The 27,589-nt window shown below is 45.9% G+C and overlaps 2 protein-coding genes across 2 annotated transcripts in view; both read right to left on the bottom strand.

The window, feature by feature from the left end:
- Positions 1 to 275: 275 nt before the first annotated feature.
- LOC149346783 (uncharacterized) lies at positions 276 to 4,555 on the bottom strand. The gene is made up of 2 exons (XM_089541425.1): positions 3,964 to 4,555; positions 276 to 355 (listed from the first exon to the last, which is right to left on the bottom strand). Exons 1-2 carry the CDS (start codon positions 4,553 to 4,555, stop codon positions 276 to 278), a joined length of 672 nt encoding a protein of 223 aa, XP_089397551.1.
- Positions 4,556 to 11,439: 6,884 nt separating this feature from the next.
- LOC149346782 (uncharacterized) overlaps positions 11,440 to 27,589 on the bottom strand; it is a 39,261-nt gene continuing 23,111 nt past the window's right edge. Inside the window, exons 6-9 of the mRNA XM_089541424.1 lie at positions 24,284 to 24,434; positions 20,394 to 20,567; positions 18,732 to 18,854; positions 11,440 to 11,649 (exon numbers count right to left, since the gene is read on the bottom strand). Of these exons, the coding sequence (XP_089397550.1) occupies positions 11,440 to 11,649; positions 18,732 to 18,854; positions 20,394 to 20,567; positions 24,284 to 24,434 (658 nt within the window). The remainder of the gene's footprint in view (positions 11,650 to 18,731; positions 18,855 to 20,393; positions 20,568 to 24,283; positions 24,435 to 27,589) is intronic.

The following is a 27,589-nucleotide window of genomic DNA, read 5'->3' as shown; positions in this document are numbered from 1 at the left end:
CGATGGTGGGCTTTCTTTAATGTGAATGACACTATAGCCGCAAGCCCTTTGCATATCTTGTTTCCTGGAATTAAGCACCGCTGTTAGGTATGATCTTGAGCACTTACTTCCTTCGATGGTTGATTCTTCACCTGAAAAAGAAGATGTAGATGTGAGAATGGTTGGGGAAGAAAATGGGACGAACGTGCAAGGTTTTGAATACAGGAGCAATAGATGCATAGCTACAACGACTTACCCATGGTTAGGCGACTTCAGATTCCGCTTCAGAAGTATTCCTAAGCAACGAAGGAACTATTCGAGAAGTGGACAGCGCTGCCTGTGGACTGCTTTCGTCGGTCGCCCTTTTGCACTAAACCTGCAAAAAAAGGTCAGCAAGGAGATTTGCACTTGCCTCTGTGCGTTCAGCGAAAAAACCACTGGGTTTTCGCCAGGAAGTTACAAAACCCATTGTTGACGTCTACCCCAGTAGTAGTTGTAGTAGTAGTAGGTAAATATTTTCCGACAGTTACAGGGTTAGCTTTAGACCATTCGCTTAGAAGATGGCCGGGAGTCCTTGGATCCGGGAGCGTTTTCGGCCAGTCGGATGATTCTCAGCTGAGTCTCAGAGTCTGAGCTGTGCATTACAGTCTCCCAAATATCCACTAAACAATAGGCTGCGGTTTATCTCTAGCTAAACCTGGAGGATTGCGAAAGCGACATCTGCGTATAGCTATACATTGTTGCGTGAGCTACATTGCCCACAGTCTCGCCGTTTTGCGTGCTTTTGCACGACCATACTGCGCATGCGTGAGGAGCAAGTTACATCACTACACACAACTGGCATGCCGGCGGTCCCGGCACGCTAGCTGTGCGCCGCTACTGCGCATCGGAGAGGAGAGAGGGGCGATAGAGAGGGCGCGGCAGCGGCGGCGGCCCCGGCACGCTAGCTATGCGCCGCTACTGCGCATATGCAACTGGCCAGCGGGGCGGCGCCACCTCTGAGTCATCCGCGCAGCGATGGCGGCGGCGCGCCAGCTGTGCGCCGTGTGAAGCCACTGCTCCTCGCGCATGCGCAGTATGGCCTTTCCTCGGCTCCGCGAGATTGCTCGGCGACTAGCGTAGTGTTGCTTTCGGAACAAAAAAAGCATTGGCTATACAGAGAGGTGCCTAATGTCTAGTTATGGGTCCAGGGTTATGTAGAGCCTAGCAGTGCAGGGTGCCGGACTGATTTTGACAAGCGCTGTATTCATTTTTAAACTGCAGGAAAAATTGGCCAGGCAAAGGCCTTACAGTGTCAGCTGTACAAGCGCGTTTCTCGGTTGTGCGGCATTGACGTAACACCAGTTAATGCAGGGATGAAGTGACAAGGGGAGAAAGAGCGAAGCGGATCAAACTGGACACGCTGATAGGCCAGCATGTAGCTACATCGAGCATGAAGTCATTGTAACATGGCACGGCATGAAACGCTGCATGGCAATGTGCCAAGCTGAATGGTCCTACCACAGTGCCGTCAGAAGTGTCAGCATAGTCACGTCATGCACACTCTACCAGAGGACATACAGAGAGGTCTACACATAGACCTAGCAAAGGGTACCCTACATAGGCAGACTAGGGGCGCAACAGAGCAACCGCTGTTCTTTCTTGCCTCCATGGGAAGGAACAGTCTGAGAGTTCCGACATAGCTGGATGTGCGATAAACACCTTGACACTTTGTAGGCGTTCGGCATTCGCAAAAAGTGTACCGTTCTACTATGCGTTAAGCACAGGTAGTTCTTCAAGCGCAAGTAAGGCCACCTAACTTGGTTCCGCGACAGCATTTACTTCAATAGATCCAGTTCTGCCATGGTTTTTCACTCAGTTACACGACTCAGGTGTGAAATTAAGCGTAGAGGACCTGTTTTCTTCGAAATCCAAAAGACTTAAACGGGAATGCAGAAGTGAGAAAAATTTCCACGCCTTCCAGGAAAAACGATACGTGAGCATATTGCCACCGTACGAACCAATCAGCGGCGCCGTACCGCGACCGAACTGCTTAAGCGGCAACTTGCCATGCCTTGGGCATTCAAGGTGCTCGAACATTGTCTTGTTCCTCGCTCGAGCGCCCTGCTGTCTGGAACGCCCATCTCGTCTTATTAAACCTGGGCTGTGCTCTTCAACCATTTATCGGCGACAATACATTGTAGTGGCTCTCACCTCACTGTAATGCCGCGGTTTGGAGGAGAAGGGGTGCAAGATGAAGCCACAGGCTTTGCACTTCTTATGCCGCGCCTTTCGTTCGTTCCCTCTCAGTGGAGGTCGCACATCTGTCACCAAAAGAAGTTTCAAGAAAATCCCACTGCTGCATCACTTAAGAGCGCCATACGTATCATTCATGAGGTCCATAATGTCCTGCGTTCAGTCTCCACCGATATCCGGTCATCGTGGCCATAATCCAATTATCGAAGAAGGAGTGAGCAGTATAGCGCCGTACCGTAGGTGCTTAAGTAGGTTTGACAGATTCGAACTTCGACACATGGGTGAATATCGCTTGAATCGTTCAACAGATACCTTCCCTTCATGAACAACGTCGTGTCAGTAAAATATCGTTCAACAGATACCTTCCCTTCATGAACAACGTCGTGTCAGTAAAATACGCCGCTAAAAGCATTCATGTCCAATGGTCGGCTTAAACTCATGCTTCAAAACGTCCAATTATTGAGGCCGAGCTTAACAGCGCATCGTTCCCGACACGGCACTTGCTGGTAGGCTACTGGTAGCTTCAACTGCAAAGACAACAACTTAACCCTGCCTCTGTGACAGCCACTGATTTTCTGCGGCGTTCTGCATTTCTTAGTGGTCGAGCTCGGTGGCGATGACAGTTTGCGAACACGACGTGAAACAAAGCCTTCCACTCATACTGACACGTGTCTGGCCCACCTGGTCTCTGAGGGGGAGGCTGTCCGGTTCGACGAGAGCCCTTGGTGGCCGCTCGTGTACAGCTGGCAGGACTGGGGCAGAGAGCGGCGGCCAGATGCAGCAGCAAGGGACACCCGTGGTTCCTTGGGGACGCTCCAAATGGGACGGCACCTCGCTCGCAGAAAGGACCTGGGCGAAGACCAGATGGCGGACACGGCGGCTCGAGGACAGGGAGGGTGCGAGAAACGGCCGCTGTGTGCGCGAGCTTCTTCTTCTTCTTCTCCACAGCTCCTCGAGCGGTTCGTTTTTTTTTCTTTCATGGTTCCTCCAGCGATTCGTTGGTTGGTTGGCCTCAAATAAAATGGCACGTACCCAACACGGGGGATTGGCGAAGACACAGGCGGCCGGCAAGTAAGACCGCGATCCGTCTTCCTCCTTTTCCCTCGCAGTGTAGCAAGCAGATCCAAGGAAGTAGAAGAGAGTGTGATCGATGTGTGACCGAATTAATGAATATAAAAAGTAATGTTTTTAACTTAAAACGGTTTTTATTTTCAAAAACAGTCACGCGTCAGGGCTACCTCGGTAGGTGGATGGTACAAATATGCGAAGATTATACAAGTTAAAGAGTTGAATGTAAGTAAAGCGTACTAATAAACTTTTTTTATTTTTTACTGCTCTGGGCAATATTAAATTGCGAAACTATAGTGTACTAGAATTAGGAGTAGTGGGTCGAGGGAAGGCGGCGGGCTGAAGCTGTTTGCGCCGACGCCGACAGATGGCGCTGCCGTTCCCTTCACCTGGCAAGCGCTCGCTCGCTCGCAGCAGCTCGGCGAGTAGCTGGTGATCAGGCAGGTATGCTCCTCAAGTTGTTCGGGCTCTACGAGGTTTAATTTTACATCAGACATTTATGGAAGAAAGGCAGATAGTCCTCTCTTGTAAAGTCATAAACGTTCCGTGTGACTTATGGCTGGCGAGCTTTCACTGTAGCTCACACAGGCATGTGAAAAGTCTGATTGCATTGGAAATATATACAAAATGGCTTTATTTGCAATAATTCGCAAATATTTCCGAGAAAACGCAAAGCTGCACTGGTGGAATTGAGGGAGCCGTGGACGAAAGCAACACCACCGTAGTTCCAAAACTTGTGCAGTGCCCAGACCTCAGATGGTTTAGGGACTTCGCTTAGCTGAAACGCATAATTCTCGCGAGGCTGACATAACTCCGCTGCTTCGTCATTCTGGGACGTAGTAATCGGTGATATATCCCCTTGCGTGCATTGCCTCTTGGCCGACAGGTCGCTGGGCACTTGCGAAGACGTTCTTTTTCTTGCTGGTCTCTCGCGCGAGGGCTTTTTGGACAGATACGCGGGAAGGTTGGGCAGAATTTTTGGTTCTGCATCTGGCGAAAGAGATGGCTTGCCACGTGGTATGCGCACCTCCTTGCCGTTGATGATATGCACATAGTCTCTTAATATGTACTTCTCTTCAAAACGCAGCTCACACACGGTATCCGTAATTTCTAGGGGCTTGTCCGCACGATGCAAGTTGCGCTGCCATGTGCGGCGCCTTGCTTCGTCTTCGGGAACCCCGAATAATGATAACTTCGGAGCATCCTTTACTCCACTGCAGCCGGTCCTACATCCAGGAGCAAAACAATAGTTCCTCCGCCGAGGTTTGCTCATCTCATAATATCATGGGCTGCACAGCGCAGCAGAGGTGAAATCAAAACGCACATGAATTAACCTACGGAGAAAAAACGCTTGCCCACGACGATCTTGTTGAAACCAGCGCGCGTACCCTACGTATATGCGTGCACGTGCTAAGATTGCCGCGCAAAGTGTTCCGATTTTCGTACGGTCAGTGGATGGCCCCTACCTGTTTCCTGGAGAAAGTCACGGGGTACACTGAATTGCCTTCTTACAATGGAATTTGGGGAATTACACCTATGTTGAACAGCATAACAGAGCATGACACACTGAAAATGCACTCCAAGGCAGAGCGCGCTCCCCGTGTAACAAGCCGGCGCCTATCGCAGCGAGCTCCGGAGTATGAGGGGGCTGCCAAGTGAAAGGCGCAGCAGCGCCGCCGCGCGGCGGCCCGAGATTTCGTCGCCGCCTGCTTCACGCGCTCCGCTGGCGCGGAGCTTCACTCGACCCACTACTCCTAATTCTGGTACACTATAGCGAAACTTAGGGCTCAGCTTTGAAGGTGAGCGCAGTTTCGCATTTTACTTTTGGCAATGAGGTTCGAAATTGCGCACTTCAAAATTACTCGAGAAGCACTCGTAGCTTGATGTGTTGGCGCATGCTCAGGAAAGACAGAATAGCGCAAAATGCGGACACGGACATCACATCACATCACATCACTTTATTTTCCTTAAAGACCCCTTGCGGGGTGTTACATAAGGGGTGGGTTTTTAAGAAGTACAGGTGTTCAATGCAGTCATGAATGTTCCATTTTAAGCTAATGTGTCTTTCCTAAAAGTTACGCGGGCTATATGAGTTGCCTTTCCTGCGTTGCATAATCAAAAAATGGGCTCGCTGCGCGCAGTATCACTGCCAAAATCCATCTTTTTTTCACGACCCAAATGCAGGTATTGTGTCTATATTTACACATTATAACATCGCTCAATACGGAGGCACGCAGGAAAGCCTACTCAACGAGCTTTGAATTGCGCATTATTGATGTTCGATACTTAGAATCGCACTGCAGATAGAGAATATTTAAAAACTGGCCTCACCGTTGTTGTTGACAGCTTTCAATTCCGATATATTCTTGCGCCCTAAAATCAAAGGCAAACATTTTATTCGGTACGTTAGTTAATTAGCGTCTTCTAATTCAGGTCTCACATACGTTTTGTCCGGCTTTCTGTGCAAACCACCTGCACATACCGCGCAGACTTATCTCTCGCAATTTTTTATAGCGGCCGCTGCGGTGGCTGAGTGGTTATGGGGCTCGGCTCCTGACCCGAAAGACGCGGGTTCGAGCCCAGCCTCGGTGGCTGAATTTCTATGGAGGCGAAAATCTAGAGGCCCGTGTACTGTGCGATGTCAGTGCACGTTACCCCAGGTGGTCTAAATTTCCAGAGTCCTCCACTACGGCGTCTCTCATAGCCTGAGTCGCTTTGGGACGTTAAACCCCATAAACCAAACCACAATTTTTAAAGCAAGAATCTGTAAACGGTAAAAAAAAATTGGTGGGGGCTTAGCTTTGGTTAAGCCTGGTAGGTTGCGAAAGCAGGTGTTTTATACTGCATATGCAGGGCCTCTAGTGAGAAGAGCGCGGCGCGCCGTGCCAAGCGGCCGCCGTTACCCGACGAGCCGAGTTGGTAGCCCGTCTCTCGTTCCTGGTAGGACGTAACGCTGTGACATCACTAGGCATGGTGATGTCATGGTCGTTCTAAAGGTCAAACGTGCGAAGTAGCCGCCGCTACGCGAAAAGCCGCTCTTGGAAATACTATTGCTTTCGAAATAAAAAAAATTGAGATGACACTGGAGCTCCGCTTTAAGGGTATGATGCCATATCGTACAAGGTTTGGCTTTCCATTCTGAGCGTAATCAATCATCGGCTTTTCATTCTGAGCATTTCGGCACCTTTGAAAAAAAAAACAGAAAACTAATTTTTGAGGAGAGGAAATGGCGCAGTATCTGTCTCACATCTTGGTGGACACCTGAACTGCGCCGTAAGGGAGGGAAGGAACGTGGGAGTGATCTCCACTCCAGAGAACTCTAGTACGGAACCTCTTTCTTCGTTTCTTATTTCAAACCTTCCTTTATACATTTAAGGCTCTGTTCGTGTGTCCGCCGTTACTGCGTGATTTCTTTGCCTCAAAAACCATTTTATATTCGTCCCTTATATGCCTTGACGCCCAATTTTCTTCTCCTGGACGAGGAAGGGGTAGAAGAGTAGGGAGGGGAGGCGGTGAACAGGAGGGGAAGGGATAGACGCCGAACTCAGAGAATCCAGCGCCCGTGCGGACTGGGTTCGCGCGCTGAGACATTCCCGAGAAGCGGCTGTTGCTCATGAGCTCTTTCAGAGAACACCTTTTTGCTCCGAAGTCTTCAGCTGCCTGCTCGGACCATCCATATCACGCTGCACTGCGTACGGGTTCAAAAAGTCGCGTGCGGCTGTGCAGATACACTTGGGAACAATCACAACTATAGGCTGGATCCTGGTACAATAGGCGCTCGCTTATAAGCGGTTGAAAATAGATCTTGGGCACTCTTGAATTCGTCAGTCCACTCACTTGCTCCTTTTGGACGTCATTCTCTTCGCGTCGGCGACGAGCTGTGGATCCGACTGTCTGGGCTCTATCTTCACCTCTGAATGTGATCTTTAGAATCGCAGGTGAGCAATGTGGAAGCCACCATTGCTCAATGGTCAGACATAACGAAGCTCTGGTGATTAGTCGCATAATGTACAAACTGCCTTTAATTTCCCCCTCGGTATCACAGCCTGACCGTCTTGAAATACTGCACAGAAGAGCCTAAGAAGAGCCCTTGGAGTTCCATAGGTGGAAGAGAATGCCGCTCTTCATGAGTCGCTATCGAAACCTCTTACCCTTATCGTGTCGCAAAGTTTACTAAGGAAACTTGGCTGCCTGAGAGAGGTGGCAGCTGGGTGACCCTTTGAAGCGGCCCCGAAAGATATCTTAGTCCAGAACCTACTTGTCACCTAATATTCTTAGTTCCTTAGGCCTTAATTTCCGAAACCAAAACAAGTGGTCGAAACCACCCTAGCCATTTGCGAGCCTCGACTGTACGCGGTCTCGATTCCTAACACGCGCGCTAAGCGCAGTTATCCTTTGGCGGTAACGCATTCTCTCGTATTCGAACATGTAGGAACAGAGTATGCCCGCCATCTTCAAATTTTCACTGATGGTTCTGCGGTTAAGGCAAATCAGCTAGAGCAGCCGCTTTTCGCATTGCTTTTTTGAATACTGCCAGGTCTGTACGGTTTAGTGAAATCGTTCCTTCCACAACGGCCGAAAGCGTTGAAATTGAGGCGGCTTTACGCAAGCTGGGGTCTTGTCCGGCTCAACCTGTTACGATTATGCTGGATTAAAATCTGCCCTTCAAAGGTTAAAGCGCGGATTCCCCACTGATGCCTTGTCTCTTAGCTCCCTACGCATGGTGCATAATCTGCGCAGCAGAGGATTCTCCATACGATTCCAATGGGTGCACTCACATTTGGGTGCCATAGGCAACGAGGTGGCGGACAGTTTTGCCCATACAGCACTTTCAGGTAATCCGTCAATAAAGGGCCCTCAAGATGCGAAGAGTCCGTTTAGAGAAATGGTGCTCGGCCATTTCAGAACCGTGTGGAGTGCACCCACCAAGCCACGTGTGACCAAGGGACTGAAAATATCCAAGCTACATTACTACATCGCATTCACGCGGTCTCTGCTCGTACCCCTTCGCGGTTGTATAAGACGGGTTTCACATCGTCTCCGCAGTGTTCCACATGTGGTGTGTGTGCAGTGACATACAACATAGAAAAGGTGTGTGTTGTTCACTTCAATCAATAATACAGGAGCCCCTCAAAGTTCCCTTCAGGACATTGTCTACCCTCACGAAAAACAGTCGTGTAGAAAGAATGCTTCACGCCTTCTTTAATGCTTCCTCCCGGAGTCGGATTAGGACTGCAGATTGTGACACCAGGAGTTGAGTGTTGACGGTTATAGGTGATTGTGTTTAAAGCCATCTAGATTAGACAGGTGTCAGATATGTGCCTGATTTCCGGGCCATATTCAGCATTTAATTGCCGCTACGTTGAAGCAATTGCCGGAAGAATCCGCAAGGCTAACCCCGCCAGTAGCTGCAACAACCTAGAAATTAAAAGCTGCGTGGCATCGGGCTTCATCACACAGCAGCGCGTGACGACTGCTTTCACAAAGTGATTCGGCGGGCTTACGCCTTCACTGTCGATTTTTAACTCGACGCTGTTCGAATTCATCACAAGCGATCAACCAAGTTTGGGTTCTTAATGCAGACGTTGTAACTGATTGTGTCATAATGACAGAAGTTTTTAACTTGTACTTTCTAAGCGTGTTCATCATGACCGGATCAGTTGCGAGCTGACGGTTGATGTTGCAATTGTTTCGGAATGCATGGCCAAAATTCTGGCGAAAATTTTTAAACGGGAAAGAGTTTATCAACGCAATCTATTCGTATGTTCTAAGAGTTCACTATAGCAACCAGTATAACCGTACATCTCCCGTCCACAGGCTTGCATTTTTTTTTTCTATAACGTTTTTCGATCCTCAGAAGTGTTTCCCATTGGTTTTCTGTGGACGTCTTAACTACCCTATGCGAGTGATAAAAAAAAAATTTAAAAGAATTATGTCGCTACGCATCTGAAGAATGGACCATTACCTACAATATTTCCATAACAGTACATTACAATTTTCTAAGATTCAAAATTTTTGTACAAAAATTTTAGGCATTTCTCTGTCTTTGCTGCATAAAGTCGGCGATGAAAAAAGCCCTATTTAAGATGGCTTTACAAATACCTTACTGCAATATTGCAAAAGTTTTGCAGTACATTCATTATAATTGTTGAAAAAGATTTTTCATGTTTCTTTATTTTTGGATAATATGCCGGAGGAATGGCAGTCTAAAATATGTCGTAGAAATGGAGAAAAAAGAGAATCTAATTTTTTTCTAATTACCAACCAATATCAATAGACAGTTTCAGGTGACCGGTTTTACGGTCCACTCCACTTTCGCTCACCCGCTCAGCACATGAGGAGCGGAGGTGCAGCGAGCATGTTTTAGCGAACCATTCCGCTGGTACGGCGTAGCAGAGTGGTTGGACCTACGGCGCTATCTCGCGGTGACGAACAGAACTGCTTTGAGAAAATACAAATTTTGGCTTTCTAGTAAAGGTCTCTCTATTGTTGCTCCCTCGTTACCTTATTGATATTAAATGAACATGCTTAGTTCATTTAACGTCAGCAGCTATAGTGGTCTCTCATCGTAAAAAAATCAATTTTTAATTGCGTGAACATTTTAAATTTGAGAACTGCTTAAATTGGGCACATATGCTCCAAGACGTTTCGGTATGTTTACAATATTCGGTATGTGGAACTACTACGCATAGCAATTCCTGTGAAGCAGAGCATAAATTACATACTGTGCAGCATTACGTGTCCCCAGGAGAGTTTATATTTTACTTTTAACGGAAGAAAACGATAATTTGAATTTCTCAGAAATTCTTCTTGAGGAATGCAAATGTACTGGGAAGCATGGAAATAACTGTAATGAAATCTTCCTTGCCAGGAAAAGAAGGAAATTTTGTACTCCCCAAATAATAAACATTTCCTCAAATTCTGTGTTACAATACAAACTAAAAAATAAAGGAATTATCTGATTGCCGATCTGATTTATTAAACATAAGAATAATTAGAATAATTGAGAATAAGAATGGGGTGGAACGCATATGGCAGGTTATCTCAGATCATGAATGGCAGTTTACCAATATCCCTCAAGAGAAAAGTATAAAACAGGTGTACCTTACCGGTACTCACCTATGGGGCAGAAATGGGGAGGCTAACAAAGAGGCTTCAGCTTAAGTTAAGGACAACGCAGCGAGCTATGGAAAGAAAAATGATAGGTGTAACGTTAAGAGATCGGAAGCGGGCGGAGTGGGTGAGAGAACAAACGCGGGTTAATGATATCCTAGTTGAAATGAAGAGGAAGAAGTGGGCTTGGGCAGGGCATGTAATGCGAAAGCAAGATAACCGCTGGACCTTAAGGGTAACAGAGTGGATTCCAAGAGAAGGCAAACGTAGCAGGGGGCGGCAGAAAATTGGGTGGGTGGATGAGATTAAGAAATTTGCGGGAATATGGTGGCCGCGGCTGGCGCAGGACAGGGTTAGTTGGAGAGACATGGCAGAGGCCTTTTCCCTGCAGTGGACGTAGTCAGGAGGGTAGCGGATCGGGCTAGTTGGTGCAGATTTGACATTTTTCAAGCGCTAAGACAACAAGGACGAAGAAGGAACAGACAAGGACGAGCGCTACTTCCAGTCAGGCTGATGATATATATATATATATATATTTAGTGCACACTAATGACAACGGGGTCCAATTGAGTCATGGGAAATAAGTTTAACGCAATATTTAGAGAAGATTTCGCGCGGCAAGGAATTTTCTTGCCGCGGTAAAGGCGGCTACTATACAGGCGGGCAAAGATCAGATGTTAGATGGGTGTGGCATCAATTCCATAGTGGCGTATACTGAATCGGAATTATGCACGGACACCAACTTCATCCCATCAAAATTAATGTTTTTATTTTTTGCATTGAAGACTTGCTAATCGCATACATTCGGAAATTAATTAATCAAAAGAATGTCATGCGCCTCTTCTAATTATTCCGAAACAATGAGTGCAGAATTTTATTTTATTTGCGTGAGTATTGCGTTCATAGATACTTCCTGTTAATAAAAAGCTCAAATTTCCTCTACAGTTGTTGTTTTCCTGCGACGTATTTTATATTTTACTGGTGGAACATTCAGAATCGTACGTGTTAATCCTGCTGCGGTCAGAAAGCGCAACCAGTTCGGCCTCAGGAAGCAGACGCCATGCACGACGTCTCGTTGAAAATCTGACTGGCCAGACTTCTATAGTAGTCCAAGGTTTTTCGGAGCGCCTTGAGTCGGCTGTGCCCGCCAAACTTGTTCAGCGACCCACACACATTGGCGTGGTCGTCGTAGTCGATGTCGTAGACGGCGATGCCGAATGTCACGTCTTGAGCTTCCTTCTTCACCTTGCATAGCTGGATGTAAACCACAACGAAATAAAACATTGAGACGATTTGCCTGAGCTTGGATTCTAAAGCCCTGAGGAGTTGATGGGGAGATTTATTTTAAAATTATATGAACGAACTGTGTGTAAGGCATAATTCAGAATATAATAACGGCGGTTACATCATGCAGTGTATGGGTACAGTGAAACAGGCTAGTACAATATGGCACTGTCATTTATGAAACAAGAACCCATGAGTAAAATATGCTTGTCTAAAACTTTGAAAGAGGCTAAGGCCTGATTGCATCATGCATACAACGATAAGGACAAATTACAAAAAACATATATCCTGATTGAGGGCTCGTCTATAGATTTTGAAATGCACGAAGATTAATATTCTAGTCTAGGTGAAAAAATCTTGAGACAAAAGTATAAAGAAATCATAGTGCTAAGTCGCAGAAAATCTCAGTATGTGCCAATAGCATAAATACTATGACCCATCTACTTGAAAAGAGCCGACGCGGTGGCTCAGCGCTTGTGGCGCTCGGCTGCTGACCCGAAAGACGCGGGTCTAATCCCGGCCGCGACGGGTGAACTCTAGAGGCCCATGCACTGTGCGATGTCAGTGCACGTTAAAGCACCTCAGGTGGTCAAAATTTCCGGAGCCCTCCACTGCGGCGTCCCTCATGGCCCGAGTTGCTTTGGGACCTTAAACACTCACAAGCCATAAAACCATCTTCCTGAAAACTCTTACATCCGTCTGCGATGAGTAACTTTGCATCACTGCTCTATCTGCTTTGGACTGCACCATGAAAACTGTTGACACGCTCTAATTGCTAACAGCACCACGGGGAGATTCCTGCGAAAGCCGGGCTCCGGCAGAAGGCTCAAGGCCGCGCTCTGAGCCCGTTTTCCTGTGAGTTTGATTTTTCGTAGCCTTTACAAGAGTATCACTATTTGGGCAAATAAGAAAACGTCCGCAATAAAAACACCAAAGTGAGAAGGGGGGCAGGAGCAGGTCTTGAAGGATTTAAAGTCGTCACTAATAGAGAGCGAAAGCGGGTGACTCGCAACCTCCGTCCTGTCGGGTATCATATCGCTTCGGGCACAGCGCGTGTGCTTATATGGTCTCTCCCAACGTTTTTAGATCCCTTTCAGTTTGAAAACTGCGGTGCGCGGATTGTCGCCTTTCCGTTTCCTTCCGTGCGGTGGCGCTCGCCACGCTGTTTGCCCGACTAGCGTGGCCCTTCGCGTCTACGCCATGGTCACCGCCGCCTGATTTGGAGCAGCCAGCAGATATCAGCATGGAAGATATCAGCTGTCCTGTGCCAGTTGTTGGCAGTGACGCTTATCTTACAGTATAGAAAAGCTTCAAGCAAGGGTGCTTAAAGCATCCCACCAAAAAGATGCTAGAGTTTGCCAACATTGTAAACAAAGCAATCTTGATTTCTTTGAAGGAAGGTCCCGTTTTTGAAAGGGACGTTTTTTGGGAGCTGCTAGACGAGCTTGAATTGCAAAACCTTGTTCGGCTTGGATGTGCAGAGCATATGGCCACTTTTACATGCCATAGTGTGTCTGCATTTAATGCTTGTCTGTGTTCAATGAAATTAACAATCTAAAAATGAAAGTGCAGTACGCTGCTCCTGTCTGTGCTATCATTGCAAATAAAAAGCTCTTCTATAGTTATTCCCTCCCTGCATCCAGCTAAGTGTGTCTGCATTTATACTTGGGTTCTCGGAAATTGGAATTCTAAAGAACGTGCAAAATGCTGCTCGCATGTGCGGTGCTTCGTTGATAATATAGCGCGGAATTTCGTGACTGATCTAGAAGCGGAACATCGCTAGTTTTATCCTTTCATTAATGTTTCGTGCATTCTCCCGAAGAAATATTGATAGCTCTACTCCAACATACGCATATCATCAGCGCTAAACGTCGCAAACGTGATGCGATAAAGAGCAATGCAAACGATTGGTCTTTTGCGAACTGGCATCAGCCTGCTCTTTATCTCACCCTTACTAGCCAGGTGAAACAGTTCTTTAACCATGAGACCGAAGTTTCAACGTGCCAGCTCCAAAAGTACAGCAAATTTGAGTTCGACGTGTTCGCTCCCAATGTTATCGCGGATGAGAACAGGCTGTCACAGCAACTGCCAAGCGCGAGCGCTCCGGCGCCTCCGGGCCGACAGCGACAGCAGCGCCGCGTGGTGAGTGGAAGCGGACGGGGGCCGCTTTCTCGGGCGCGGCGCGGGGGAGCTTGCAAACTGAAAGGGATCTAAAAACGTTGGTCTCTCCTGTCCTTGTCTTCCATCTGTTTTTCTCTGAAGGGTACCCTTCCATATTCAGCTCCGTCATCCGGCCGAAGAGCTTATATTACTGATGCAACACTGTCAGTAGTGCTATCGATACTATCGATAGTTGAGTCATTATCGAACTGTCGATGGTAAAAAGCTATCGATGGTATTACCGATAGCGTGCTTTCGATAATACTGTCGATCAGTACTGTCGATCAGTACTGCCGCTAATACTATCGGTCAATTCAACCGCGCCTACCAGCAGCAACTTAAGCTTGGTTTCTCGAGAGTGTGGTATTTAGGTGATAATATGAGTGACTGACAGGACTCGGCCGTTTTCGCCGCCTACGCGTCACCGAGCTCCGCAGACGTTCTCTGCATAAAGTTGCTGGATAAAGTTTTTGTGTCGTGAATGTCCTAGTTGTGAAGCGTGTGTGCGAAGTGCATTTCTGCAGCGGTTACGTCAGCAAGACGACGTCTGCAGTGTTAGCCAGCACAAGTTGTGCTGTCTGTTCTTTCATCGGATGCAGTTCCAACCATTTTTCCGACCTGTCCCAGCTATCTTTTAAGCTGAACTGTCCCACTTTTGCGCCTCAGTTTAAAGCGGTGGTCATTTTATTTTAACTCTAGTGTGTTTTCCCAACTCGCCAGTTATCATTAAAATTGGTTAACTCGTACACAGCTCGGCGTATAGAAGAAAAAGGCAACTGACATGCGCAGTGCATATGTGAAACTGTCACGAGCCTTCAAATAATGAGATGCACAGCAATTAACGTTCGTTCTTCTTGTTCCGGCCACCATGCTATGGAATGCCTCCGTTACGATGCGATACATAAATAGATATATTTATGTAGAACTGCTTCCTGTATTCTGTGATTGTGTGCTGATATTTAGCTTTTATCTAGCTCGTGCGTCAAGATGACCTTCTCATCTAGTATTCTATTGGAAATACCTCCGAGGTTTGAGCGATAAACCACTCCCATGCTTACAGCCTCAGCATCGACAATATTGTTGATATGAATCGCATTACATTTCCATACAATAAACGCAAGGGAGATACTACCCCGCAAGTTCTAGACTACCATGTTGCAATGAGGATGCGGCAGTTCAGTAAACAAAAAGATCAGACAGCTCAATATCGCGCAACTTGAGAAAGCTCGTGAAACTCGTATAATTCGCACGTGCTGAGGCGATCTCGGTAAATATTTCATTCGTACACAAGATATTTCATAAATGCATCAACTGAATACTGCTGATAGTCAGTTATCACAAGTGTTGCCGTGGTGGCACGGGAGCTGTGGTACTCGGCTGCAGACTACAAAGATGCGGGTTCGTACCCGGGCCACGGCGGCTCTATTTCGATGGAGGCGAACGACAAAAGGCCCGTGCAGTGTGCGATTACAGTGCACTTTAAAGAACCACAGCTGGTCGAAATTTTTCCGGTGACCTCCACTACGGCATGACTCATAGCGTGAGTCTGTTTGGGATGTTAAGCCTCATAACACCGAAAAACCGATAAGGTATCGACTCTGTTTTGGCTATATCACTGGCCAGCAAATTGCAACATATCAGTCGTGTTGCTATCGATAGTGTTACTACCGATAGGCTTGCTATCGACAGTCTCACTATGGATAGTACTGCTATCGACGGCGGTACTATCGGTAGTAATACTGTCGATAGCAATATATTTAATAGTAATACTATCGATTCGACAATCGATAGTACTATCGATAGTAGTACTATCGACAATTTTTCTTGTTGATAGTTTCAAAAAATTATCGATAGTCAATTTCTCGATGGTTTTGCATCACTAGTTTATATACAGTAAACGGTGCTTGTTAATATTTCTAGATATTTAATTCAGCCATAGTTCCTGAATGAGAAACAACGGATGTAGGAATCCCTGAAATGTCTCCTTCATACGAACTGTGTACACATTGGCAAACTCTACAATTCCTCGCTAGTGAATAGTGTATGATTGGGACTGCTGAAGGTATCTAAGGACCAGTCTGCGGTGGAGATTCTAGATCAAAGAGTAATAGTTACTTTACGAGTTACAAAACTTCGATCCTTGTTTCTACTATTGCAGGAGTATAAAGGTACTCGAGGCAAAACATTATGATGAAGCTTTTATAAATATAATTCTGCTTCTAGCCACACTATTAACTTGAGCAGGCTTTGTGCAGCTTCATAACGCCTCAGAGACGGTCTGCACTGCACTACATACCCAGCACAAATTTTGAAACGCCGTACAATACTAATCGACCTTCGCTAAGAAGGAAGCAGTCTGGCGAAGCACTATTTACTTCATACTAAGCGCTAATATACTGTTGTAAACACCATTACCGCACCCCTCTCCTGACTTTTTAAATAATGCTACACCAACGTGCTTCCGAGAAGAATGGTGAGAACAAAAAAGGGTGCATTCTTATGAGAAGCAATGTTAAATAATTTGTTAGTATTGGCTGACTTGGTGAGGCAACTCAAGTGATCAAGTACATTAGTGGGCGAGTGAGCAACCCAGTCTCGACCAGAGATAACGTTTCAAGAACTGCTTTCTCAAGCAGCACGTCAGGTCAGAACGAAGCGCGAACACCAATAAGCCGTACTTTTCTACGCCGAAGCCAGATACTGGTTTACAGCAAGTTTACGAATACGTACTTGGTAGATTTTTACCAAGAAACATAAAACATTCTCTCTGCATACTTCAGCTGAAAGTGTACGGTTAATTGTTTGTTAAAGCGCAGCTCTTTAGCGCCAGTTTCCGCGTTTCGCGGCGTCACCGTTGCCGTCGCCGTTGACCAGCATTAGACACCTTAGTCGCGCTTTAAGCTACGAAACCAATGGAGCTTGGAAAGCAAAGCAAAGACGCATAACTACCATCCTGGAACAGTGGACACCTCAATCGCGTTTTAAGCTACGTGGCGGTAATGATAGATGTGGGCTGCATGACAATGTTGACAACGTTGTGCCATTTTAAGGAAAGGAAGTGCGCATAACTGGCTCTCTAGATCAATGGATGCCTGAATCGCGCTCATAGATACGAAGTGTGATCAGAGAGGTGTGGGCTGCAAGCATTGACAACCTTGTGCCAGAAACGCGGTGCTGAAGCCATAGGCCTTCGGCGTTCATTCAGTTCATAGGCCTTGGCGTTGACAACGTTTTACACTCCGATCATTTTAAGGAAAGGAAGGTCACATAACTGGCTCTCTGGGTCAGTGGACGCCTGAATTGCGGTTATATAAGGTATGTTGGGTGATGAGAGAGAGATGTGGGCTGCAGACATTGAAAACGTTGCCAGAAACGCGGCTCTGAAGCCAAAGGCCGTAGGAGGTCATTGTGTTCATTGGCGTTGGCGTTGACAACGCTTTCCACTCCGATAATTTTAAGGAAAGGAATTGCGCGTAACTGGTTCTCTGGGTAAGCGGACGCCTAAATCGCGCCTATAGGTACGTGGGGGGATGAGAGCGAGAGATGTGGGCTGCATGTGTTAGCGCTGACAACGGTGAGCGAACTCTCGCGATCAACCATTAACTGCCACCTAGCAAGGTGGCAGGGTAGGTGAGGACTTTAATGTATACCCCCCGTCAAGAGCAAAAGTATACAGGGAGGTGGTGACGATTCGCGGCTACTGCCGCTTATCTGTTGTTTTCAGCAAGCGTCCGCTTCAGCGCACGCGGTTGTTGCTGCGGCGAGCGTCTTTTCTTTTCCTCTTTCATCTTACCTTTTAACTCTCTTCTATCTGCACGTGGCAGCGGTGGAGGTGCGGCTGTGGCCAGTTGGCAAGCCCGTGCAATTTCCTTTTCATACTTCTCTCAGTCGCAACAACAACCAAAGTATACAGCCCGGGTGACGAAGCGCGGCTACGGCTGCTTGTCTGTTTTTTCAGCCAGCGTCCGCTTCGGCGGACGCGGTTCTTGCTGCGACCCGCGTCTTTTCCTTTCTTTCCTTTTTCTCTTTCCTCTTATCTTTTAACTCTCTTCTATCTGCACGTGGCAGTGGTGGTGGCTCGGCTGGAGCCAGTCGGCAGGCCCGTGCACTTTCCTTTTCATCCTTCTCTCAGCAACAACAACAACAACACAACATATAAAGCCCAGGGGTTTGCTTGTGAGGCCTGCTACATGCCTCGTTATGCATCTTCAGCAACCGTAACCTCTCGAAAGAGGAATGGCATCGCGTCCTCAACCCTCCCATGTTTTGGACTGCTAGACATGTTAAGGAGCCCCGCTAAGGAGCTTAGAAGCAAACCGCTTGGGCTGTATACTTTTGACGGGGGCTGTACATATGAAGACAAACAGGAATTTCTTACCACTCATGCGGGAGAACATCCCGTTCCTCTCACTTGTGACGCTTTCCGCGGCTGCCTCGCGAAACACTTTCATAAGCCTCGTCTTTGAGAACCAGGCATTGGTGCAGAAAGTCGAGCATATTATCCATCTACTTATGCGACCACAAAGCTTCCTGTTTGACAATCAAGAACTGTTAGCGGAGTGTTTCTTGAAGGAGGAAAACGTGTGAAAAATAACAAGTTGTCTGTAATTGTACATACACGTCTTGCTCGAATTCTTTGCCTCAGTCTATCGAAAAGCTGGAACAGCTGATGAGCTGCGCTCAAATTTCGCCTTAGGAAGTAAAGTAATCTTCGGCAATTTTTTTTTGTTCACACGCGCCCTTCGCGTTTCTTTCCGGCGTGACTGTACACATAGCTCTGGGCGGTTTACAGAGTCATTCCAATTTGTAGGCACAAACATGGCCTAAACGATATGCACAAATGCATGTTGTGTTCGCGCAAAAGGGAAAAACATCGTGAGCAAAATACATACTTTGGCGGCCAGGCCATCTTCGTTGTCGTATGCAAACATGGCCCGGTTGTTATCGTAGGTAAGCATGGCGTAGTGTTGGGGCTGGTACCTCAGATTCGACGCGTAATTTCTCGCCATGCACACCTGGACAAATGTGCAGGAAGTCCCCCTCAAAAACTGCTGGCGGCAATTGCGTCGTAGCGGAAAGTGAGCAGAAATTAACGCCATGTGCCTACGTAAATATTTGTTATAAAATTTCTTGAATGAAACTTTACCGTGTGCGATGTGCTGAAAAACACGGCTGTTCTTTTGCACATAACCACGAAGGGTGCTTATTCTTTAAACATTAATTATATCTCCTTCGTTACCGAAGGATACAACCGCTGCCTCATTTTCTGGTCTTTGCCCAGAGAATGGAGCAATTAGAGAACCCTACCGATATTCGAATATCGGTAGGGCTCTCTAATTGCTCCATTGTCGCCAAATAACTGCTGCTAAAGAAATTCCTCAGTCTACGTAAACTGCCTCGTTTCACGAGCTTTGAGTGAACGTGCATATTACTTTCTACAGCCGCGTGCATTATATGTTCTAGCCATCGGCTGAGGAAGCGCTGCTCCGTGGGTCATGACATCTTTCTTTCACTCTTTCTTGTTTTAACCACGGAACTGTTCCTCTCAGTCAATTTCAGTACGTGCTCAAATTGTTAGTTACACACTTCACATTGGCAATTCAGTGGAGGTGCCAGAGCGCAAGCGAATTTCCGACAAAACTTAAGAAGGGTGTGAAATGAGGCATAAATTCAGCGATATTTTTTTTCTGTTGCATATCAAGAACATCGTAACTGGACTCTTGAAACAATATACTCCTCTGCGCTGTCCTAAAAAACACAGCACAATCTTTAGCGAATGGCTTCGTCTGGAGTAACGAAATTGCCCCATATTGCCCCATAATGCCCCATAATGTAATAAATTGCCCCATAATGTAATGACGGCCATGTCTACAGCCCACACAAACCACTGTGTCGTGTTTGAATGCGCTGCCCCTGGCATAGTGGCAACTAATCAAGTTTACGTCGTCGACAGCACCCGCTTCCTCTGACACATTCCTCCTTGGGTATTGGCCAACGTAGCCAAGAATTTGTTTCTGCAGCAAGTTTACGCAGTAGTATTTCTTCCTGACGTGACACAAGCGTCAACACTGTAGCTGTTTGCCTCAGAGGACGACGTTCGTACTTCTCCCGCTGTAATGCAAAAGGATCTTAAAAGGCGCCTTAGGAAAGTGCACGCCTCAGTATACACACTCGTCCCCACATGAAGGCCCTTTCGAAGAGCCTCAACACCTCAAGAAAACCTCAACGCCGTGTGCCGTGTACAACATTTTTGGACAAAATATTTCTTTTAAAGTGTTTCCATCAACCGCATTGAACTGTGAAGACTGCCATAAAAAGCAATGAAGAATGCTTTAGCAAAAAGGTTAATAGAAAAAAAATTCAAGACTGCCGTCGGGAGGGCTGCGGACATATTGAATGTTAAAGCGAAATCATACATTCTATGAAAAAAAAAAACTGCGTTAGAAAACTGTTTGCTGCTCAACAATGCCTTTGTCCACAGTAGGTGGGTATATTTGCCGTAGGCTACCCAATGAGGGGCTCGGGTGACCTATGGTGAAGCTGCACACGCTTACCTGTGTGTAGCTGCCGAAAGACGTCGCTCCGGGGTTCGGTTCACACCTCGAGAAGAACTCCAGCGGCTCTCCCTTAGCAGCCGTTGTCCTGCGACCTTTCATTGTGACCGAGAGCAGCGCGTGGGTAGGCACCTGCCGCCTCTGCAGCTCTAGAACGGCTTGGGGGCCGACCGTCTGTGTGAGGGAAAAGGCAGTTGTGACTTCTGAGGAACACCTTTGCGGTTTCCCCTTGCCATTCCCAAGCTGGGCGTTTCAGCGTAGCCGGATAGCACTTTCAGAGCGAAAGCTCTACTCCTCCTGTGAAGCGCTCAAGGTCGTGTATCTCGGAAGAATGACCTTCAATGGGCCGATCGGAAGTGTGGCTGTGACGTCATATCATGTGACCGCCTCGCCTCGGCGCGGCTGCGCCTCGCTGGAGCCGGCAGCGTTCGTTCGCTTTTGCGACTGGGCTGAACAACGTGATTCAGCGCTCCCCTCGCAGTCGCGCTGAACCACGTGACTCGCCGTTCATCTGATAAGATAATAAAATGCGCCAAGCATTGCTTAACGTTCCCAGTATTCAAGTAGCCCATTTAATCGGCCCAATGATGGAAATAGATGGTTTCACTCTGGTCCTTTTTTGTACCGGCCTTTGCCAACACGTGTCCAACACTGGGCCGAATACCTGTGTTGCTTGGGTAGCCATGCAGGAGTTCAATTAAATTCAATTCAATTCTTTATTATTATCATTTCTTCAGCACAGTACATAACATCACTGTCTGGATCTTTAGCCAAAGGGTAGTTATGGATCCATGGAATAAAAGCAAATAGATTATTGAGGACAAATGCTTTCTACTGCATGCCAAAATAATACACATATGAATGGTGGAAAAATGCAAAGCGTACAAGCAAGATGGTTCAAATGACAGAAATACAAAAGGGCTAATGCAAAAAAAATTGAAGAGTGTTCAAAAAAACAAACATATGAGAGCAGCAACCGCATTCTTTATACAAAAGAAACGCAGTTGCCTTAAAAGTGATTATTCAATGACAAATATGAATAGCAAACTCAACATCGACGCTACAAAGAATAATAAGAGAAAATAATAATGCAGAGAGTCGCGCGTTGGAACCATCCGGTTGTGTATTGTAGAAGGCTGATTGAATCTGATGATTGGTATGATCAAGTCTTCTTTTTAATCAAGCAACAACTAAGTCATTGATATGCTATGCAGTTTTGGTTTTAGTTTTTTTGGTTTTATGCGGATTTAACGTTCCAAAGCGACTCAGGCTATGAAGGACGCCGTAGTTAAGGGCTCCGGAAGTTTTGAGCACCTGGGGTTCTTTAACGTGCAATTAAGTTGAACCACAACATACCGTGTCTGACCATGCTTAATCGAGCTTCCGCTCTGTAAACTAGGTTGAGATGGGTTCAATCCCTGCAATTTTTTTCATAATCGGATTGTGTAGACATGAATTTGGGTTCTTCAGCATAATAACACCAGCGTTAACGGAAGTTAGAAGACAGCTAGCTATTCACTGGTAAGCTTGTTAACTTTATCTTCGTAGAAAACTTTTCAACCAAACAGTCCGGCAGTTGGTTGTATTTAGAGATATGCAGCTGGCTATCAATGAGAGCAGTATTAGCCTCTAAAAAGCGAATGCATCGGTGCCATTACCCGAAGGTGTTCGGCCGTACCACGTGCCATTCGAAAATTGCACGGCTGGGAAGCATGGGCAGTGAGATCCATCGGGAAACGCAACTGGTTGGTGGACGTGTTACATTTCCTTCTTGGTCCAGCGCGCGAACTGCTGCCCCCCCCCCCCCTGCTCGCTCTTACAGCTTCACGGGATGGGGTGCTGTGTACGTGGCTTCATATATCTCGGGTGCTAATATCGGAATACAATCCGGCGCCGAAATAAATGTTTAAATTTGAGGCCACTTCAAAAATTGAATATTATAAAATGTTTTTAAAATTTTCCCATGAATACGGATTTCTTTTTGAAAACGCTGAAAAAGAAATTACTTTTATAATAAACATCGTTCCAAAGATACCACCTAACTTGTAACCACGCGCATCTCCCGAAAACGAAAATAAAATATTTCGAGCAGAACAGTTCCCTAATTTTTGTGGCATTAGTCGTTTTTTCTCGTAGTTTTTTTAGGTTAGAATCATGATCAGTGTTTGTTAAAATCCGTGTATAGTTCAGCTTGAATTTCATAACTAAAACGCTCAGAAGAGGGACGCACAACGTCTGAGACACATTGCTTGGTTGTCAGCCTACCAACATTGAAGTTTGGTTTGTGTGACCCTGTATTTCACTTCAACATCGGCAACAGAGGGATGCCAGACATTCTGAAGCACATTGAGGTCAACCTTTGGTCTGCAGACTTTCAAAGCTTGCTTCAAAGGTGAAAACTGCCTGAAACCTCGGATGTTAAGTGCCAGAATTTGACAGCTAACTAGTGAACAGGATTTCACTATCCATTTATTGCGACTTCTTCAGTGTGCCAGACAACACATCTCAATCTTTCAAAAAACTTCGTACTAGAAATTACTGACGTGGTTCTCTGAGATGCCCATTATCATCCCTTTGCAGTTTTGTCTTAGCACTAGAAGGGTCTGTGCAAGCGGCAAAGGTAACCGCCATCTTTCAGTAAGTGCAAGTATTAAAAACAAACTTAGTGCACTACCTCGCATATAACGAAGCTGAATATGCAACCTCGGATATAACGATCTTTCGAGTATTAACCCCCCTGATATAACATTCATTGATTACTTCTAAAGTGCGGTACATTCAATACAAGAGTTTATTCGTGTTGTAGAGGAAGAACGTCCCGAGTTAAAAACTGCCAAGGGTGAGCTCCTGTTCCAAAGCTAAAAATTACAACGTTTAAGTTGAAAGACAATTAAAGTATATAAAATTAAAGAAAGAAAACCAAGGTAACGTAATAACCCAAAGATAAATAACAAACAAAAATATGCACAAAAAGAGAAAGCACAGGAACATTGGAAGGAATAAAACAAAGATATTTGAGGTAAGATTCTAAACAATATTTCTCCATTATGTTAACTCCAGCAGAGAACATAACAAGCTGCGAAAAAATGCACTAGTGAGCAGATGACCCCAGGGCAGAAAAAAAAGTTATTCAGTCGGTGGCAAAGTGAATGTAAATTATAGTGCTATTTTATTTGAGATCGCAATGAATTCCGCACAGAACTGGCCTAAAAATACACTACTTCTTTTCCAGTACTAGTGCGATTCTTATTGAAGAGTTTGGACGGCTGAGAACTACTAAGAAAAAAACGATTATTACGTGCATGAAAGACGGGCATGAAATGGTTAAGGAAATGTTTTGGTTACGGTGAAAATTTCAATTCTGCCGTTTTACTTCTGTCATGTCCGATATGATGGCCTATTTCTCTTTTTACTGAGCGAAAGGGTCTGTGCCCTTTTGAAATGAATACCCACCGCATTGCGGCTTTACATTTTTTATTCCTGGAAATTTCCCAGGAAAATTTGTTACAGCTTTTACCACATCACCTTGACGTGCCGTTAGCGATAGGCTACTAGAACCTAAGAACATATTGATGTGCGTGGCATCCTGCATTATTTCGCGCCGAGACTCGAATATCACTCATTGCTCGAGGATTGCACGCTCTGACAAACACATTTATTCTCGCCCTTCAAGGCTACGCAGAATGAGCAGTGCGTCATGTAAGCACCACAGCCAAAGCACGGAGGCCGTTCCGGACAGTCGCATAGTGGCCTCTAAAACAGCAGCAAGTAGGTACTGCGCACCATTGTAAGAAACACCGGAAGGAAGCCAGTTTCTTTCTCAACATTGCAATGGTTGTTTCCAAATAGAGGTCAACAAAGCTTGTCAATAATCAAGTCCTCTTACTCACCAAGTCATAGAGGTAGCTGCCTCGGAACTGAGCTGGCAAGGGGGGCGTCGGCAACCGGGTGGGAGGCACGACGGCGCAGTTGCCGACCGTGCTGTCGCCGAACGGGTAGTGGCCGTACACAATGAGCAAGTCCGGGACGAACTGCAGCCTCCTGATCGGGAGAAACAGTGAAGTGAACTCCGGGAAAAATGTTTGTTGCGAAAGCAACACTACGCGAGTCACCGAGCCATTTCGCGGACCTGATCAAAGGCCATAACTGCGTATGCGCGAGGAGCGGTGACGTCACACGGCGCGCCGTCGCTGCGCAGGTGACTCAGATGTGCCGCCGCCACTGCCGCGCGCTCTCCATCGCCTCTCTCTCTCTGCTCGTTGCTTTCGCAATCCTCCAGGTTTAACCAGAGCTAAACCACCGCCAATTGTTTTACATACCGCACAATTCTGGACGAAATATTTCTGAACGGCAAATAATTATTTCCGCAATTTTTTCATATGAGATTTCAACTTAACAATCAATATCTTCGCAGATCTCCCGTCGGCAGGCTTGCATTATCTTGTAATGAACGTTTTTACTATGGCCAAACGTCGCTGCGGCGGCCAAATTTCGATGAAGGCGAAATTCTAGAGGCTCGTGTGTGGTGCGATCTCAGTGCACGTTAAAGAACCCCAGGTGGACGAAATTTCCGGAGCCCTTCACTACGGCGTCCCGCATAGCCTGAGTCGCTTTGGGACGTTAATCCCTATTAAACCAAACCAATAAACCAAACCTTTTTACTTGAGGCAAGCTGTGTATTCATAAAAGAATGTGGCATTTACAGACAGTTTTAACGGGTAATTACGTCAATTTATTAACCAGTCTAGTTAACACACCTGGCTAGCTCTGTGGGGAGCGCTCCTACTGAGACTAGAGCTGAAAATCCTATGCACAGCTCCGAAACTAATTTTTCCTTTTTATTGAAAGTCATCGCAAAACCACCCGATACATGATCGTTTCTAGGAGGCCCGCCAGCTCCAGCACATAACTAACAACTCGATGTTCGGGGCATCCCATCACTTTCTTTTTTTTTTTTGCTAATCTTATTATATTTTTATGCGGCCTGTTTATTTACTTGGTTGAAATATGAAATTTATTCCCAAGTAGGTGCAAAACTATACTGAAAGTGGTCCAAGAGTTAGTGTTAAAAGACGGTTTAAGCAACCATGTCAACTCGCGGTCAGAGCAGTGCTGGCAACCTGAGCGAGATAAACGCATATTGTGGTTATACCCACTACAGTGATGACTGTAATGGACTCTCTGTTCATAAAAACTTCAGCTTAAGGTTTTAGTCTTATTTAGTTCTACACCCATCTTTGTATTTACTTGTTCGGAATCAACGCAATTCGCGGCCAATCGCACCTTGAAATACAATATTAATTTGTACCTTTTTAATGCATTCCTTCCTAACTCTTCCGCCTTAATATTTGCAGTCTAGAGGTCTCAATACTTTTTCACAAAGGGGGAATGAAAGACAAAAAGAGTTTTCTTGTCGTTGTGTTGACATCCGTTGTGATCGGTATTTCTCCCAAAGAAACAATAATTGGTGTGTATACCCATGTTGGTATTTTCTACTTGATTGCCTTTTTTCCACCGTAATACTTCGCGATGTCAGCATAATTGCTGGTAATCGCCCTAAATTAAATGCCTTTCATAAATGAATGCCTTAGACCGGTGCTTAATACATTGCGAATTTCCTCGTAACATGAATCACGAAACGGCAGGTTTTGCAAAGAAGAGAAGAATAGCGAGAGGACTGAAAAATATTAACAACATTATTGACATCTATTGCCCAGCATGGCTACAAAAATAGGCCAGTTGTTTAGTGTTCCACAGGTTGTCTTGGCGATTGGCATAGTTATCGAAGGAAGGGCAAAAAGAATAAAGCGGTGAAACAAGTTTTGAGAAAATGCTGTCACCCTGCTTGTGAGCAGTGTACAACGCCGGCACTCATTCATACCTCTAGTACCAGTGAGATCATAAGGCTGTGTTTGTCGGGTCAGAACTATTTTGTAGAAAATACACGCTATGTTTCGCCATGTCTCCCGCTGCCTAATATTCCGCTAGTGTTACCATTTTTGAATCTTTGCAAACATTTCATTAGCTCTAGCTGAATGGCAACATGTATTTTTGTTTCTTAATACCTGAATATAAATATAAATGTTTTGCTTAAACATATATCGAAGCAGCTGATGAAAACGTAAGAGTTTATTCTGAATGCGCAAAACGTTTTAAACCGATCCCTTGTTTCCTTCTAACAGCTGAGCATATTGTTCCCTGCTAATCTTTCAATCTTCATGAGCCTTTAAGAAATCTAAATCCTGTTGCTCTTTGCACTCGTCGCGGTGGCTTGGTGGCTTTGGCATCTGGCTGCTGGTCTAAATGTCGGGGGGTCGAATCCCGGGCACGAAGGCCGTAATTTGATGAACTCTAATTGAAAAAAAAAAACAATGTGCTGCGCGATGTGAGCGGTATAAACTGACCCGCAAGTCCTTCACTACGGCGTTCATCAACATCCACCTGTTGATTCGGGTCGTTAAACTCCATATACGAATAACAAACATTTCTTTTTAACTTCGCAGATTAAATAATTTTAAATGTTTTGCAAGATTCACATTTATCTTTTAGAGTTTCAGGTTTCATGGCCTCGCCCTCTCTGATGAACCATGTTTTTTTACAGAATTTCCTACCAGTATCTTACACAGGTTCAGAACCTCATGCTTCAATCCATCCCTGTGGGATTCTTAAGGAAGTACTGAAATAATAGTAATTCTCAGCAGCTTTTCAGTAGGTAAGCTCTGTCCCTGCAAAACCGTTTAGTTGGGCTAGTTGGAGTAAAAAGGTACAGCACAGAAGGCACGCTTGATCCGGTCCTCTGGAGTTCCACGACCGCTTGATGCAAAGCGCTTTGCATCAAGCGGCCGTGGCAGTACTCAGCCCTGCAATACTCAGTTGAAAGTTTCTTGGTGCTTTCTTTTAAAAACTTCAAACTTTTAAGGATTGCACTCGCCACCGAATTAAATCATAAATTTTCTTCCAATGAAACGTAACAGGAATTTGGAAACTACTTATATGGTTGGAAGGAAGGAGGAACCGATTTCTGAACTATGCTTACAAGGAGTTATTGACCTCTTCATGGTGTCTGTCTTCGGCAAACACGATAGCGAAGCACATGATAGCATCCGCAGCGGTTAAAGACCGGTTTAACGCGCTCTATTTTTCAGGACCGTTTGCCGAGGATAGCTGTACAAGCCGCTTTGCCGCCACCATTCAGG

Source organism: Amblyomma mixtum, chromosome 4, assembly GCF_055824585.1.
Source record: "Amblyomma mixtum isolate Tamu chromosome 4, ASM5582458v1, whole genome shotgun sequence".
Taxonomy (NCBI): domain Eukaryota; kingdom Metazoa; phylum Arthropoda; class Arachnida; order Ixodida; family Ixodidae; genus Amblyomma; species Amblyomma mixtum.
Note: the sequence above shows the minus strand (reverse complement) of the source record. Positions and strands in the feature narration are given on the sequence as shown.